We start from the raw sequence: 16,723 nt of genomic DNA on the forward strand, positions 1-16,723 counted from the left end.
TCCCTGGGCCATTTTTCAGGAAAGGGTTATGGGAAGATTAAACAGGGCTGGGTGGGTGGGCTGGATTAACAGCCCAGGCAAGACCCTAAACCCAGAGGAATGAAACACAGCTGCTATGTTCACAGATCACGTGGCAGGTAGGATTCAGACAACACGCTAAGCCGGTGAGCGTTTTTTCCCAAAACATACAGAATCACCAAGGGTCCGTTGCCCTGTTTTAAGCCTAGCCTAACCTGCTGTGAAAATCTGTGGGGTATTTAGCAGAGGAGCCAAGAATGAGAGCCATCTATACATCTCGATCGCTTTGAAAGAAGAGAGACTTGGGTGAACGCTAGGTGATGGCTTGACACGGGAGCTGTCTGGCAACGAAACCAATGGCTTCGGAGGGGGTGGCCTCTTCAGTCCGGGAAGGGGCTTGGGGAGAGACCAGACAACCATGTCTGGGGGCTGGCTTAGGCCTGGATAGCCAGTTGGTGGACTTGATGATCTTTACTGTCCCCTTCGACTCTATGATTCTTGAGACAGGATAGTAGCAGTGTCCTTTGTCCCAGAGTAATGTCCTAGAGCAGTGTTTCTCAACCTTGGCCGCTTTAAGATGCGTGGACTTCAACTCCCAGAATTCCCCAGCCAGCATGGCTGGCTGGGGAATTCTGGGAGCGGAAGTCCATACATCTTAAAGCGGCCAAGGTTGAGAAACACCGATCTAAGAGTTTGCAAAACTGAACTTTGTCACCCAAAACGTCGTGGTGTGTCACCTTTGACACACAGGTCATAGGTTCGCCATCACTGTTCTAGAACAACACGTTACGCCTCTGCTCCGTGAGCTGCATGGCTGGCTGGGGAATTCTGGGAGTTGAAGTCCACACAGTGGCCAAAGTTGAGAAACACTGTACTAGAGGCATGAGGTCATTATGGCTGGATTCCCAGAACATTCTGGATGAAGCTAATTGTGGATCAGCAGACTCAGCCCTCATTTTAGCAGTTGTGTTTTATTAATCTACCTTTGCCAAGTGAATTGCTCCACTGAGTTAAAGGTACAATCCTATACTCACTTTCTTGGGAGCAAGTGATCTTAGGAATGCACAGGACTGGACTGTGCATCAGACTATTTTTTTTTCTTTTTAACAATCTGTAAACCTTTGAAAGGTCTGTTTAAAATGTACTGCTTCTCCCTCAAAAGTCACTTTTGACTAAAGGGTAGCCTCTCAGAGATAAAGGGGATGTTTAGCAGGAGATTCACACCTAGCACATCTCAGCCCAATTTGGGTATTGTAGTTGTAACAAACCAGGGAAAGCAAAAGAGAGTGAAAGAGAGAGGAAGGAAGGAAGGAAGGAAGGAAGGAAGGAAGGAAGGAAGGAAGGAAGGAAGGAAGGAAGGAAGGAAGGAAGGAAGGAAGGAAGGAAGGAAGGAAGGAAGGAAGGAGAGTATTTGGAGGACATCTACACACCCAGGGTGCAATCTGGATGCCACTATGACAGGGTCAAAAGCAAAATGAAAGAAAGGGGGGAGAAGAAAAGGAAAGAAATGAATGAAGAAGAGAAGGGAAGAAGTTAATGTGGATGATTGGACAGAGAGAAGGAAGAAAAGATTAATATAGATTCTGGGAAAGGAAAGGAAAGGAAAGGAAAGGAAAGGAAAGGAAAGGAAAGGAAAGGAAAGGAAAGGAAAGGAAAGGAAAGGAAAGGAAAGGAAAGGAAAGGAAAGGAAAGGAGGTAAATGGATGAGGAAGGGAAGGGAGAAAAAGAAAGATGGAGAGCTTTTTGCAAATGCAGCCTTAAACTGCTGGACTCCTGTGAATAAACTGGTTGGAAATAAAGCCAGCTTAAAAAAATTCCTTCAACAAGAAAAAGGTCCGTCATTTCACAGCTCCATCAACAAATTTGTTAAAAACACACACACACACATTCATTCTTTCAGTATTTCATTAATGAAGTGGGTTTAAAAAAAAAAAGGCTTCAGCATCCAGAAGAAGAGTGTTCGCTGCCTCCAAAGAAATGAAGTGCAGCCCGCTCAATGGATAGCACCACCGCTGTCAAGGACATACTACAGAAGAAGCTGGCGCCTGAAGCCACCCTCTCCTCTGCAGTCATGAAGCCAACGGATGGTTTCTCCTGGCTTGTCATGTGACAGGGAAACGATGAACAAGTCTAGGATTGGCCAACACGTGCAAAAGTGTGACGCACAGATGCAAGCAGGGGGCTGTTTCCATGCACTACGATGATCCCACGAATACAGTTCACCTCTTTTCCAGGATCTGCAATATATCTGCACAGTGTACAGGTCGCCCTTGTTTAGCGACTGCCTCGTACAGCGACCGTTCAGAGTTATGACAGTGATGAAACAGTAACTGTACAACCAATCCTCGCATTTATGACATTCGCAGGTTTGTAAAGCAAAGGAAAGCTGAAGTAAGGTTGTAAGCACAATCATGGTTTCACTTAATGACCACTTTACTTAACAACTGAATTGCCAGTCCCAATTGTGGTTGCTAAACAAGGACGACCTGTATTTGCACCATACGCTGAAACTTCAGCTCATTCAATGGCTGCTTTCGCATAACCTGTTCGGTCCCAACAAAACTAACCAAGATTAATTCCAGCCACAATTAGCAAGGTTTACGAGCATAGCCTCTGTGTCTTTCAGTGATCTGAGTACGGGGATCTGTGAACACAGTCCTCATGTGTGACAGGCAGTGCTATATTTTTGCTTGGTGCTACTTCCTGGAGCATCACAACATTTTACGCTACCACGTTCGACATCAATCGGGTTGAAGGTCACAACTCACATTTTAAAAGTTAACATTTTGCTGCAGAAAAGATTCTGGTTTCTCTCCCACCCCCCAAAAAAAGACTAGGAACAGAGTCTTGACTCATGGATTTTGAATAAAAAAAAAATCTGAAAAATTGATGTTTGGCAACCTAATTTGTCCAACACCAATGAGTCACCCATCGGGGGAGATGGGCAGCATACAAATTTAATAATAAATAAAATAAATAAAATGAGATTTCAATAGAGTAATGGGGGGGACTGCAGAATGGGGCTGGGATTGTGTGTGGCTTGTAAACTATGCCCCCCCACCCCCAGCCAGCCATATAGGTATGAATCTTTGAGCATAAAAGCATGCTGTGTGAACCAAACCATCCCATTAAACCTGTAACAGGGTTGGCTGGCCTGCATCCTGTCACGTGAACGCAGCAACTGTGTTTTGCTAAGCGTGGTTTATGATCAAGCATGTTTTAGGAACCCATTCTACCAGGAACGATGATCCTTAGGGATCTTATAGAACCTCCATGGTTCAAGGCAGCATATCTCACAACTTCTGCTAGAAAGACATGCCTTTAGACAGTGCTGGCCTTTTGCAATCTTCTCAGAGCCAACCACCCCTAACTTCAGTCTCATCCAACAGAGGCCCTGTTTGCTTCCTAATCCAGAACTCTGACCAACCCAGTCTAGCACCTGTATTAGAAAACCAGCCTCAGAGTTTGCAAACCAACCCAAGAGCTAAGCAAGAACCCAGATATCGTATTCGGCGGATGGGAAAGGAACCTCGCTGGGTCTCCAGGGCTTAAAATGCTTCCGCCGAGTCTCACCACCCATCAACCTGCTGCGCAATCCGGGAACTCCCACGATTTCACCATTTTTCCTGGGTTCAGCCCAAGCCCGCTTCCCTGCGAAGCCCACCCCGACGGTCTCCTTTATCCGTCTTCCTCTGTTCTTCTCTGCTCTGAAGGGAGCCAGATCTTTCAACCACTCTTTACAAGATATCTTCCAACAACTTGAGGAGGTAGCTGCATAGAGATCCAAGCATTGCCTCCTGACCTGAAATCTCATTTTCTATTCTTCGTCCCCCGCTGATTCCATTTAGATTGATAAATATACCACAACGGGGCCTTTCCCCCTCCAACCCAACCTGCTTCGTGCTGGTTCCAAAGTTAGAAGGGGAAATTCCCCCCACTGGAAACAGAAGACGTTGACTGCCGTTTCTCCTTTTTCTGATCTCGCGTTCTCCAAGACGCTTCGGTTTGCAACGGCTATGCAAAGATTCTGGACAGAAGCATCGTTGCCCCTGAACGTACGCACTTCCGTACGCACCCTCCGAGTCGGGAAACCCAGCCGGGGGTTCGGTCTGTGGATTGGGTCCACAAACAGCCCCGGAGCCACAAAGGCCAGCTGGACGCCTTTGCATTAGGGGCCAAAAAGGGGCACGTTTCGAATTGTAAGCCCCTGGCCAGATTTGGTTCAAGCGTCTTGGCCATTATGGACATGCCCCATTCCAGCCCTTTCCGAGCACCACCTCGGCACATTTTCATAAAAGCTTCTGTAAAAGCCCCACTGAAGATAAACACCGCTTCCTATTCTCTTTGGTTCAGAGGCTCTCTCCCAGCTGGGGGCTAGGAGGAAGCAAAAACAATTGGGGAGGGGGGTGCAGAGAAAGAAAGGGAAAAAAGCAGAGAGACTTACCGGTCCGGGGTCTCTCTCTGTCGCCATGGCAACACGGAACAGCAACAAGGCAAAGAGAGAGCGGTTTTAGTATCGAAACAGAAGAAGAATGTCCCCCCCCCCCGCCTGCAACCGTACATAAAAAACAAGGATGCAAAATGTGCAAATAAAATTATCACGGGGTCGCACTTCTCGCCTCCCTAAATGGAGGAGGAGGGGGTTGAAGGGTGTTTGAGAGGGAGGAGGCCGTGACGGGGGGATGCATTTTTTCCCCTTCCTCGTCAAAGTTACACCACTCAGATTATCCATATTGTATTCACCTAAGGCGAGCAACAAGTGGTAGCAGGTGATTAGCGAAGAAAGGGCCTCTAAATTATCTTCTCTTTTACTGCTGAGGTAGGTGAACATTCGCAACCAACAATCTAATAAACATCTATGTTGCAAATCCTCCCTTAATAAACTACCTGGCATGAGCTACATATATTGAATGAAATGAATCAACAAGCTAGTAACTCAAGTTGGGCGAACTCTTACAGCCACCTGGCCAAGGGCTCCATATTTACACTTCCTTTACTTTTAGGAACAGTTGATTTTTTTTTCTTACTGCCCTATTTCTAAATCTTGGCTGTGACACCCAGAATTCCTACCCTATAAAGCTGACTTCGCTGGGAATGCTGAGAGTGGCCATCTGGGTGCCCCTGGAAGGCAACAGACGGCCTTCCAAAAACACCAGTACTGTATTCCTCAAACTTGGCCGCTTTAAGACATGTGGACTTCAACTCCCAGAATTCCCCAGCCAGCCAGCCAGCCAGCCAGCCAGCCAGCCAGCCAGCCAGCCAGCCAGCCAGCCAGCCAGCCAGCCAGCCAGCCTGCCTGATCTATCTATCTATCTATCTATCTATCTATCTATCTATCTATCTATCTATCTATCTATCTATCTATCTATCTATCTATCTATCTATCTTATCCCCTCCCATCTCCCCCCAATGGGGGACTCTGGACGGCTTACAACAGATTAAAACAATAAATAAATATATAGTTAAAATTTATAAAAAACACAGATCAGGCAAACTTAGCCAGGGGCTATCACCTGTTGGGACAATTGTTTTAAACTAGCTATTTAATGTTTCTGCATACGTAGGGGAATATGCAAGGAAAGTCCACAGTTAGAGCTGTGTTTCTGAAACTTGGCCACTTTAAGACACATGGACTTCAACTCCCAGAATTCCCCAGCCAGCAATTCTGGGAGTTGAAGTCCACGTGTCTTAAAGTGGCCAAGTTTGAGAAACATTGCTAGACCCAGTCTTTTCTTCCTATACAGGCAAATTTGGTCAAGCAGGAAAGGCTTCTCTTTCACAGCTGTCAGAGACAAAACAGCAGGCCAACTGATCTTGCAGAACATAGGTCACCCAAAAGAAATGTACCTCGGTTATCGGCATCGAGAAGCCCTCGGTCATCCTTGGCGACCAGATGGGCCTGCGCCCCCAACGCTCCGGACAGCGCCAGCAGCCCAGAAGCACTGCCGAGGCTGGCCAAGCTTGCAGACTGCACGCCGGAAGGGTGAGGAGTCAACGGGATGGGTGGCGCGTGGTGGGAGAGGTGTTGAGCCTGGAGCTGGTGCTGGAGAGACAGAACGGAATTAAAGGACTTGAGAGGTCAGCCAGCTACTTTCTTCTTACTGTTTAGGAAGCACTAAAAATGTACACGCTATAATGGTATGTGGGAAAGACCTTGGGAGATGGGGGGGAGATATGCTGCCCTGGGAATGATCGGATAAGAGGGGGCTCAGCCCACAGCTGCATAACGGACAGAGAAAGAAACTCAGAAAGGAACCTCCTTAACTTATCAGGCTGCAAAAAGAGACAATGGGAGATTTGTCCTTTCAGACTTGCAAGATTCTGTAATGTAGCCTTACAATAAAGCTGTATTAGCTCATCTGGTCGTGTTTCCTGCCTGATCCACCTGGGAAGGCTCCCCCCTGCCTTTTCACATGCTCGTGTTTTGATGTTTGCATTTTAATGTTTGGAGACTTGCCTTTACTATTTGAGCCTTCAGCGCTGGGTTTTTATTGCTCTTGTTTTTAAAGATGCCCTCATGATTGGTCATTTTTTTAAGCTAGCCAGAGCTGCTGAGCAAATACATTTCCTGAATATATTCTGCTCGGAAACTCCAACCGGTGCATCACCCAGCAGACTGTAGCATCATAAATCAGCACGGCTAGAGCAGCTGTATGTTACTAGTTTATTTGGGATACAATTCAAGGTGGTGGGGATCACCTCTAAAGCACACTCTGGCTTACGTCCACCTTCTTTACAGCGCCTCCAGAGAGAATCAGCCTGCCCCATTCAATCCACCTGTAACGGTTGGTTCCCAGACGGATAAAAAAAACCCAGGAAGCGGCTGTGTTAATAATCAGCTGCAAGATTCCATGCTCTCCGTGAAGAGATCAACCAGTTTGCCAGATCCCAGGAGGGCTGTTAGAAAGGAAATTGGAGCATCTCTGCCCTGACAACCAGAGAAATGACTGGATTCGAAACAGGAATTGATTCCGTCGCTGGAATTCTTGTAACTCCATCTCAATAAATCTCGCTAAAGGGAACTCCGTCAGAATCACGCTTGGGAAAGAATCACTTTGGGGTTTAGGCAGCTGCCACAGTGCCTGAGACAACCCGGATCTCCCTTCCTCAACAGATCAAGGAGTCTGAGCTAAAACCGGCCTCTCCAAGTACAGGTCTCATCCTCATGGAATGCTAGACCACCTCTGCCTGTTGGGTCATCCTTTCAGAGAAAGGTAGTGCAGTCTGACGTGTCCAGAATGAACATTAAATTTTCCTGAATGGTATTGCTATCACTTTGCTTTGAAAATGACCACGGGCTGGCCAAAAAGCAGTGGAAGGGGAGCGACTTCCGACTTCCTGACGGCTTCCCCACCGATGCTCTTGTGGGAAACTGGCAGGGAGCGTCGGAAATCACAATCACGTGACCGCAGGGACGCTGCATCGGCCACAACTTGAGAATGGTCTGAACATCGTGGAAATTTCAATTCCACAGGAGTCATGGGTCCCAGATTTTTTGCACATTCTTTAAGTTGGTGGATTTTAGGTACATTGATTCAAAAATTGTTGTGGTATAATGCACCATTTGGGCTAACTTGAGGGTACACACACAATGAGAATTTTAGTAGTATACAGATACTGCCCTGGAAACCCTACAACCCCCACGCTCCTATCTTCCCACAGTGCAGGGATTCTTAACCTTTTTGAATCCACGGCACAATATTGAATATAGCAGTAGTTCTGTAGCACACCAGAAAATTATTAATCATATATACATTTACACATACAAGACATGGTTCGAGGGGAAGTTACGCTTCTTTTTTTAAATATAGGTAGTCCGTGTTTAGCAACTGTCTCATTTAGTGACTGTTCGCAGTTACGACAGTGATGAAAAAGTAACTTTACAGTCAGGTCTCGTATTTACGACTTTCACAGGTCTATAAAGCAAAGGAAAGCTGAAGTAAGGTCGTAAGCACAGAAGCATTTCACTTAGTGACTGCTTCACTTAATGACCGAGTTGCCAGTCCCAATTGGGGTCGCTAAATGAGGACTACCTGTATCTGCTCTGTACTGAATATACAGATTATTCAGACTACAATGATAATACTATCCACTCAATTGTGTCTGATTCCTGGCGATTCCATGGACCGGCTCTCTCCACATTTTTTGATCTTATACAGCTTCTTTTAGTTGTTGTTTCTGGCAGCCTCATTTCCTTTTACTGCTGACCATTCTGAGCATAACTGTCTTTTCCGGTGAGTTTGATCGCATGACATGGCCGAAATAAGTTAGGCGGAATTTTGTGATTTTGCCTTCCAGCGATACGTCTGGTTTTATACACTCCAGAACTTGTCACTTCTGTTGTCCAAGGAGTGCACAGGGGTCTTCTCCATCACCACAGCTCGAACGAGTCGATTTTCTTGTCTAGTTTTTTCCCAGTCCAACTATGGGAAACATGAGAGTGCCAACTAATTTGCATTTAGTTGCTATGCTGATGCCCTTGTTTTTCCATACTTGCTTCATGCTCATCGCTGTGCGACCCAGTGCAATTTGGTGCTTTATTTCTGCATTCACAGCTTTGATCAATCTGCGATCCTAGGAAAGTGAATTCTTGCACCCATTGCTCTCTCTTCCCCGTCAATAGTTATTTTGACATTTCCGTTCCTCGCGGTGGTCACGCGCTCGGACTTTTTGACGTTCAGGAAGAGGCCAAATTTCTTGCGTTCTTCTTTAATCCTTTCGGTCAGATGCTTCTTTGGTTTCTGAGAGGAGAGTTGTGTCGCCAGCATATCGAAGATGGTTGATGTTCCTTCCTCCAGTCTTTACTCCGATTTTTGATTCTTCAGATTCCAGCTTCCTCGTGATCACTTTGGCATACAGGTTGAATAAGAAAGATGAAAGAATACAACCTTGTTGTACTCCTTCCCCTGCCTTGAACCAATCAGTGTCTGCAGATGGTGTTCGCACAGTGGCTTCCTGATTTGTGTACAGCGACTGCACCAACTCGACCAGATGTGTGGGCACCCCCAGGTCTTCTACACCTCTCCACAGCTTCTCATGATCGACACCATCAAAGGCCTTCATAGAGCAGATGTAGATTTTTTTTGATCTTCTTGAGATTTTTCCATGACCCAGCGAAGATTTGCAATATGGTGCCACGACCCCTTCTGAAGCCAGCATGAACATCTGGGTTTTTATGGCCAACACCAGGCGCTGTATGATCTTAAGGAGAATCTTGCTAGTATGAGGGATGACAGCAACGGTGCGACAACTGGAGCAATCCTTGGAGTCGCCCTTTTTGGGTGATGAAATGAACGCTGATCGTTTCCAATCCTGTGGCCATGTGTTTGTTTCCCAAATGTTCTGGCCCAAGGCTGGGATGGTTGAGGGTGGTACAGGCCTCAGCAATTCTGTGGGATGGTATCAACACCTGGAGCCTGTTGTTTGGCAGCTGGCTCATTGCCCACACAACCTCTTCCTGAGGAACGGCTGGTTCTATTTCTGCTTCCCATCCTCATCAGCCTGACGAGGCTGCACCTCTTTGTTGCCGGCATACAGCTCCTCTGTATATTCTCGCCATCTGTTCTGAACACCTCGTGGGTCAGACATTTCTTCCCTTGCTTGTTTCTGACGAGGCTTTTATAGGTGCTCGAATCTTTTGACTGGCGCAAATCCATTCCTGGCGTGGCCCTCCCTGCACTCCTCTTCCAGCTGCTTGCAATGCTGGTCCCAGTAAACTTCGCTGTCTTCCCTTGCTGCTCTTTGGCAATCCACGTTCAATCTCCTTGCTCCCTCCCTTACTCGGCTATTCTGATGGTTTCATCTGAGAACCCCTTGCACTTTTTCTCTGACTTCTTGCGTGGTACACATTCAATTGCCGTTTCAATGACGGCCGGTTGAATTTCCGGCCACAGATCGCCGGGCATCTTCTCAGCAGCATCCAGCAGTTCAAACCTCTTTTTCACCTCAATTACATACACAGAAGGGATTTTGGGGGTGTCAAACCTCTTTGGGGGTGCTGTCTTTTCGATGTTGCATAATTTGGCTGTGATTTTAGCCACCAACAATTCATGATCTGAACTGCAGTTGGCACCTGGATACGTCTTGACATCAAGGACTGAACTGGTGCGTTGATGGCTGCATAGGACATAGTCGATCTGATTTCCGCAGAGTTTATTTGGAGAGGTCCAAGTGTATAAGCAATGCTTGGGCTGTTTGAACCAGGTATGCATGATTTGAAGTCGATTTTCATGGCAGAATTGAATCAGTCGCCGGCATCATTCCTCTCCCCAAGTCCAAAGTTGCCTGTGATACCGGTTTCTGTTGGCTGCCAACTTTTGCACTGAAAACACCCAGTATGTAAACGATGTCCTTTTTGAGCCCTTGCTTCAGAGTTTTTTCGATGCTGGCATTGAAACTCTCTATTTCAAGCTCCGTTGCGTCAGTCGTTGGGGCGTAGACTTGGACAACTGTGGTTTTGAGGGGCTTGGCCCATCGGTGGTCATAATGCGAGAAGCTTTCCACTGCCTGGGCGAGTTTCTTGCCTGCGATAAATGCCACTCCATTCGTTTTCCCAGTGTCACATCCCGAGTAACGGTGAATTCCTCAGACTGGAAATAGCTGTTGTCTATTCAGCGTAGCTCACTGATGCCAAGGAGGTTGATTTTCAACCTGGCCATCTCGCATTTGATGATATCCAATTTACCCGGGCTCATTCCTCAGACGGTCCACGCTGCTATCCGATGTGTCTTCACGCCGCACAGCCCCTTGCCTTCACCGATGGCTGCCTCAGCAGCTGGAGCTCCTGATGGATTTGTCCCCAGGCACAGCATTAATGCCTTGACCACCCACTGCAAGTCCTTGGTTTTCCCAGGTAGCTGGTTGGGTACCTTCTGAACCCAGCCGTGCCGGTCCCAAGACCGGATAAATGGGCAGGGTTGAGGTAAGGCCTACCTTGCAAAAACCTCGCCACGAAAATGTTATGGAAAGGCTCTCAAATGAATCAGACACAGAATATACATAGTGCAAAAAAGAAAAAAGAAAAAAAAATAACATTGCAAAAAAATAAGACAAAAATCTCGCGGCGTACTGGAACCAACCCTGTGGCACACCTGTGGGCCGCGGCACGCCGGCTGAGACACACTGGCACAGAGCAATGAAGACTTGATTCATTAAGGCAGCATTTGGAGGCCACAAGCCATGGCAGGGACTGGTTTTAATGCATTACCTTTTACTGTTTATATCATGATGGCTACATTAATTTTTATTAATTAGATATTAGCCGCTTGGAGCCTTCGGAGCCCGGTAGAATGCAAACATTAGCAAGCAGGAAAATAAATCACCGATGTGAGCACTCCCTTCAAACGCTGGTTATCTGAGCAAGCCCGGCTCCCAGGGCTGTCTGCAGGGTATGGTTAAAAAAGTCCAGATGGGAGCCACAACGATCCCGTTGAAGTTCTGCCCGTCTTTTAATGTGCAACAGGCTTAAAAAACAAACAGAACTTTGAACACACTGTTGTGGCCGCTCAGTTGACTTTGTTGGTGATACCCCATCGACACCCGTTTGGCTCCATTTCAGAAGGGCCACAAGTCAAGTGGCTTTGCCCATGGAAGGGACAGACAGAGAAAGGAAAAAATACCAACACCTTGGAAAAACTCCAGTCGATGGTTTTTGAGCAAATTAGATCAGGATTCTAATTTGCATCTTCCAATTCCTTCTTCCTCAACGTGGGAGCAAAACCCTCTCCATGCAGGATTTTTTTTTTTTTTACAAAAGGCAAGTAAAAAAAACAAGCAAGACAAAGCCTCAACTACATGTAACCTTCCTAAGATTTCCTCGTGGTCTCCCATCCAAGTACAAATCAGAATCGTTCTGGAATTGGGCAGCCTGAAATCTGTTCAGTTAAATTGAATCTACACAGCTCCTAATCAAAACAGCCAACGTTCGCTCCGCAAAGTGCGCGTCTTCAACAAGTCAGAAAATAAAAATCATGCCTTAAGGACCTTAAGGGTTCGCGCATAACCCCAATCAACAGATTGCATGCCCAAATTCTTTATAAGGACCAAGAGTTATGGGATCTCTCGGCACAGCAAAGCCTGGGGCGAGCTGCAAGCCACCAGATGTTAAAGACCTTTTTCATAGGGCCTCGGAAGGGGTCATTTGCTCCCTCCAAATCAGAAGTCCATTTCTGATATAGCCGTTCTCACAAAAGTTCATGCCTTTAATCAAATGGGTTTGTCAGAAAGGGCGCTAACAGACTCTTGATTTTTTTTGCTACCATAAACTAACCCAGCTCTTGTCCTACAACGTCTCGGTGTTTTGATAGCAATGAAGGGATGAGTTTGAGATGAGCTGACCACCAACTGGAGAAACTCTTGGGCCATATCAAATGCCAGAGGGAGTCTCATCGAACTGCCTCCTCATTCCCACAGAATATAATAGACTGATCAAGATTCGGGAGAGGGTTTTATAAACGCCCAGCTGCAAGGCTCACGGAAGGATGCCAGGTCAAGACTCCAGCATTGGGTTGGGGCTCAGCAACGTTGGACAACAGCTTGTCCTCTGACTTTGCGTCCTTCGCAGCCTCTTGATCTCAAGGGGGTAGCCTGGGTAAAGCTGCCTTCATTTGGGATGATTAAATGAATCAGGATGGGGGTGGCCCTGTAGTTAAGAGAGATGATCCAGACCCCCTTGGGGGTGTGCATGTGTCCCTAAAGAATGCAGCAAGAAGGCCTTTAATGAAAAAGTCCATTCATCAGGGAGATTTGTGCAATACTAGGTCAAACTCAAACGTTCCCTTGACGTCCTCCCATCTCCAAGTTTACCTGAACAACAGCCATTTTTTTCTGAAGCCATTTCAATGGATGTTTTGGCTGGGAGTCCCCAAAACACTGCCGAGAATGACCATTCTGCCCCTGGGACATCGACCTACATCCGTCCTGCAGGGTTGTATCATGTTTCCATCGCAGCTCAACATCACTCTTAAATTGCTAGGGAGGTTTTCCAGCATTTGGGGAGGGGGCTTCCTGGGTGCGCCGATCCGACTGGCAAGGAGGTGCAAAACCTTTGGAATTCCAAACCTTTGGAAAGTCCAAACAGGGGCTTCCAGGCACAGGGTTTCCAACACTGAGATGGTTTCCCGTGCGCAACGCTTTAAAAAATGATTGAAAGGGCTAGGTTTGAATGCAAATGCCAGGCTGATAAGGTTCAGAGTTTATGGGATGCTGTACTGAGAGATCTGCATCAGCTGGCAATATTTACAGCAGTGTTGCTCAACCTCAGCCATGTTAAGACGTGTGGACTTCAACTCCCAGAATTCCCCAGCCAGCCGTGCTGGCTGGGGAATTCTGGGGGTTGAAGTCCACCCAGCTTAAAATTGACAAGGTTGAGCAACACTGCCCTACAAAGCAGAGTTTGAGCTGTTAACCTTTAAAGCCTGAAGCTGCCTAGGGAAAGAACACTATTTCTTGTTCAGGGGTCAATCTTTTATTTATTTCATTTATTTAGCTCCTTTACACAGCCACCCATCTCCCACAAGTGACTCTGGGCAGCTTACAAAATTAAAAGCAAACCACCACCCCCAACATAACCCCCCCGGGCCCTATTTTTCCCTCCCACTGTCCTTGGTCCCCACTGCCAAAGGACCATCGTGACATCTGGGAGTTGGCAAGGTTTGCCCCAGAGGTGGCAGCTCGAAACAGCTGCTCTCAAGCGACGCAGAGGGAACAGGACGGAGCCGAGAATCACTGGAATTGCCCAAGAGGAAGCCAGGAGCTGATTAAAAGGGGGGCAGACCCAGACTCACTCCTGAGACCCAGAAGGCAACCTCTGTGTTTTGGCTGGGTATGAACAGCCCCCAGGAGACTTAGCCATCCCACTCAGTTTAACAAAACAGCAAGCATCTGAGCAGCATTTAACCGTTTTATCTTTGTAATAGGGCCATCCTAAATTGTAATTAATACTGATAGAACCTTTTCTCTCTCTCTCTCTCTCTCTTTTCCATCCTCAATATTCTGAGCTATTTCTGCGATAGAACGTTCATACTTTTTAAACGTATTATGCAAACATCGATATATGGGAACCACACCATGTCCTAAGATTTGAAACAACCTAATAAAAAGGAGAGGAGGAGGAGATTGGAAACGAGGCCCTTTATCTGAACAAAACAGCACAACTGAGAACTGCATAGGTGGATCTGACTGGGGTAAATTGTAGGGGTGGCACGAGATATGATTTATATTTCCTTTTAGTTAGGCCTTTTATTCTACTTAGCTACGCACGATCTGATTATTGCTCTATATTTTGTATTCTGATATGGCCTAATGGCTAATCAATAAATTATTATTTAAAAAAGAAAACTAGGTCTGCCCCTACTGTGTTGGTCTTCTGCCGATCCAGCGGCAGAGAATGTGGCACGCTGAATGCCCCTCATTTGCTGGCGAGTAACGACTAAACAACAACAAACCACTTTTGGAAGCTATCATTTTTGCAGTTAGGTCTGCCATTTTTGTTTGTTTGGATCAACCGGAGAGGGGAAAATCCCAAAAATTCTAGCGTGGCCGAGTTGGGGGAAATTCAAGGGAATGAGGGCTGAAAGTGGGTGGGTGGCTTCTGCCAACTGGTTTTAGTCCTCTTTGCACCATTTCTTGTGATGCTGCAAAGAACAGGGGAAGGAAAAACAAACCAGCATTGAGAGAGAGTCCCCAGAACAGCATTTCTCAACCTTGGCAACATTAAGATGTGTGGACTTCAATTCCCAGAATGCCCCCGCCAGCATTTGTGGACTTCAACTCCCAAGAATGCCCCAGCCAGCATTTGTGGACTTCAACTCCCAGAATGTCCCAGCCAGCCATGCTGGCTGGGGAATTCTGGGAGTTGAAGTCCACACCTCTTAAGTTGCCAACGTTGAGAAACACTGGTTTAGGGGTTTGCCCAGAGGCCAAGAGAAAACTAACCATCATTAAATGTGGCTCTGTTGTGTAAAGTTGCCAAGGTTGAGAAACACTGCCCTAGAACAATCCAAGTTTGGCCATTTCGGTATCCAGCTATTTCTGAGTCCCTCGTCAAAGATTTGGATGATAGGCAAGATCTGGTTGAGATTAAGCGACGCCAGAATTAACTGTGCCCTGTTTCTGGGGGAGGGAGACTTAGGGGCTGAATTCCCATCAAAAGTCTGTCAGAGGTTAAAACTAGCCAAGCATTGCATGCTGGGCAAAAGGATCAGGTCTTCTACAGACCTGGCTTCGCAGGTTGTGGGAATGCAGCCATACATTTACAGAGTCCAACTTTCTCTCTGGAGCTGGTCACATTTGGAAAATTCAGGATTGCAAATCCAAATTGCTCCATTTGGAAAAGGACAGGACAAAGCTGGCAGAGGCAAAGGAGGAGGAGCCAAATACTTTCCCTAGCAAAGGCTACAACATCTGGGCTCTTTTAGCTTGGAAAAAGGGTATGCAAGGTAGAGATGAATTGCCCATATAAAGTCATGCAGGGCATGGAGAAATTGAGCAGAAGGGTTTCCTCCCTCGCTCCAAGCCCTTGAACCAGGGCCAGCCCACGAAGCAGCCTGGAAGGGGACTGAGGACAGAGACAAGCAAACATGTTCCACACAGCACATCATGGACCTGTGGAATTCACAGCCACAAGACAGGGATGGCCACAAGATGATGATGGCCACCTCTCAGATGCCTTTCCATCCCAGGTCTCCATCTCCTGCCTGCAAGCTCCCCGGAAGCCTCTGGTTGTCGTTGGGAGAAACAAAATGCCAGACTAAGATGGACCTTAATGCATTTTCTCTTCTGATGCTTTTCCCCTTGCGCGTTCAGCAGAGGTCTGGGCAGATCTTTGAGGTGTCTGTTCAAAGCCTGGAGCAAACCCCTCTATCTGGCTGCTGAATCAAAGGCTGAACGTTGCTTTGTTCCAGGAACATCCTCGCATCCTTTCTGGCATTGACAAGGGTCAGATGAGGCTAAGAAGAGCTTGCAAGGAGAGTGGTACCCCGCCTGAAGCAAACCAGACCCTTCCTGCACTGAATTAATACACAGCCGCTGTACCGCTGAGTTCCTTTCTTCCCCCACGTACCCCAAAGATCACCCGCTGGGGCTTATGCGTTACAGGAGCTCACCCTAAACTTTACAGTTCCCGTCCTGCCATCTTGGAGCATCTCCCAAGCCCCAGCCTGTGCATCTTCTCTAAGAAGCGCAGGACGTTTTAAAAATACAATTCCCCGGGATGCAGAAAAATCCATCAAAGTTCACAGGAGACAAGAAACTGCGAGGAGGCTCAGCGTGGTAAATAATAAATGATCTTAAAAAGAACCTTGCAAACGGGGAGGAAAGAGGAAGGGTTCAGCCAGATTTCCAGCAATCAGGCAAGGGGTGGGGGGGAGAGCGAGGAAGAGGGAAGGCATCCATTATGATCCTATTTATACAGTCGAGCATCTTTCGCCCTTGATGACGGCCCTTGAATCAAATATTAAAGAAAGGATGCAACCCAGTCGCCAGAAAGGCATACGAGCCTCTGTATTTGAGTCAGCTTCCTGGGCAATTTCCAGTTGCATAAAAATCCCCTTTTTCCAGTACGACCCAAGCAGAGTGTACAAAAATACAACACGTCACACCCCAAAGAAGGGGCTTTTCTGCCAGTGCGACAGATCCAAGTGAAATTAATCCATCGCCACACGTGTTTTGCAAACTCAAATAAGGGAAAGAATATTTCTCGAGAGAA

At 46.9% G+C, this 16,723-nt stretch overlaps 1 protein-coding gene across 1 annotated transcript in view; it reads right to left on the bottom strand.

Annotated features, from left to right (window-relative positions):
* LOC103064241 (transducin-like enhancer protein 1) overlaps nucleotides 1–16,723 on the bottom strand; it is a 49,892-nt gene that overhangs the window by 17,116 nt on the left and 16,053 nt on the right. Inside the window, exons 8-9 of the mRNA XM_088149374.1 lie at nucleotides 5,866–6,061; nucleotides 4,463–4,479 (exon numbers count right to left, since the gene is read on the bottom strand). Coding sequence (XP_088005500.1) covers nucleotides 4,463–4,479; nucleotides 5,866–6,061 — 213 coding nt within the window. The remainder of the gene's footprint in view (nucleotides 1–4,462; nucleotides 4,480–5,865; nucleotides 6,062–16,723) is intronic.

Source organism: Python bivittatus, unplaced genomic scaffold, assembly GCF_059951505.1.
Source record: "Python bivittatus isolate LINGU-HERP-01145 unplaced genomic scaffold, Pbiv_v1 ctg000580_np1212, whole genome shotgun sequence".
Lineage (NCBI taxonomy): Eukaryota > Metazoa > Chordata > Lepidosauria > Squamata > Pythonidae > Python > Python bivittatus.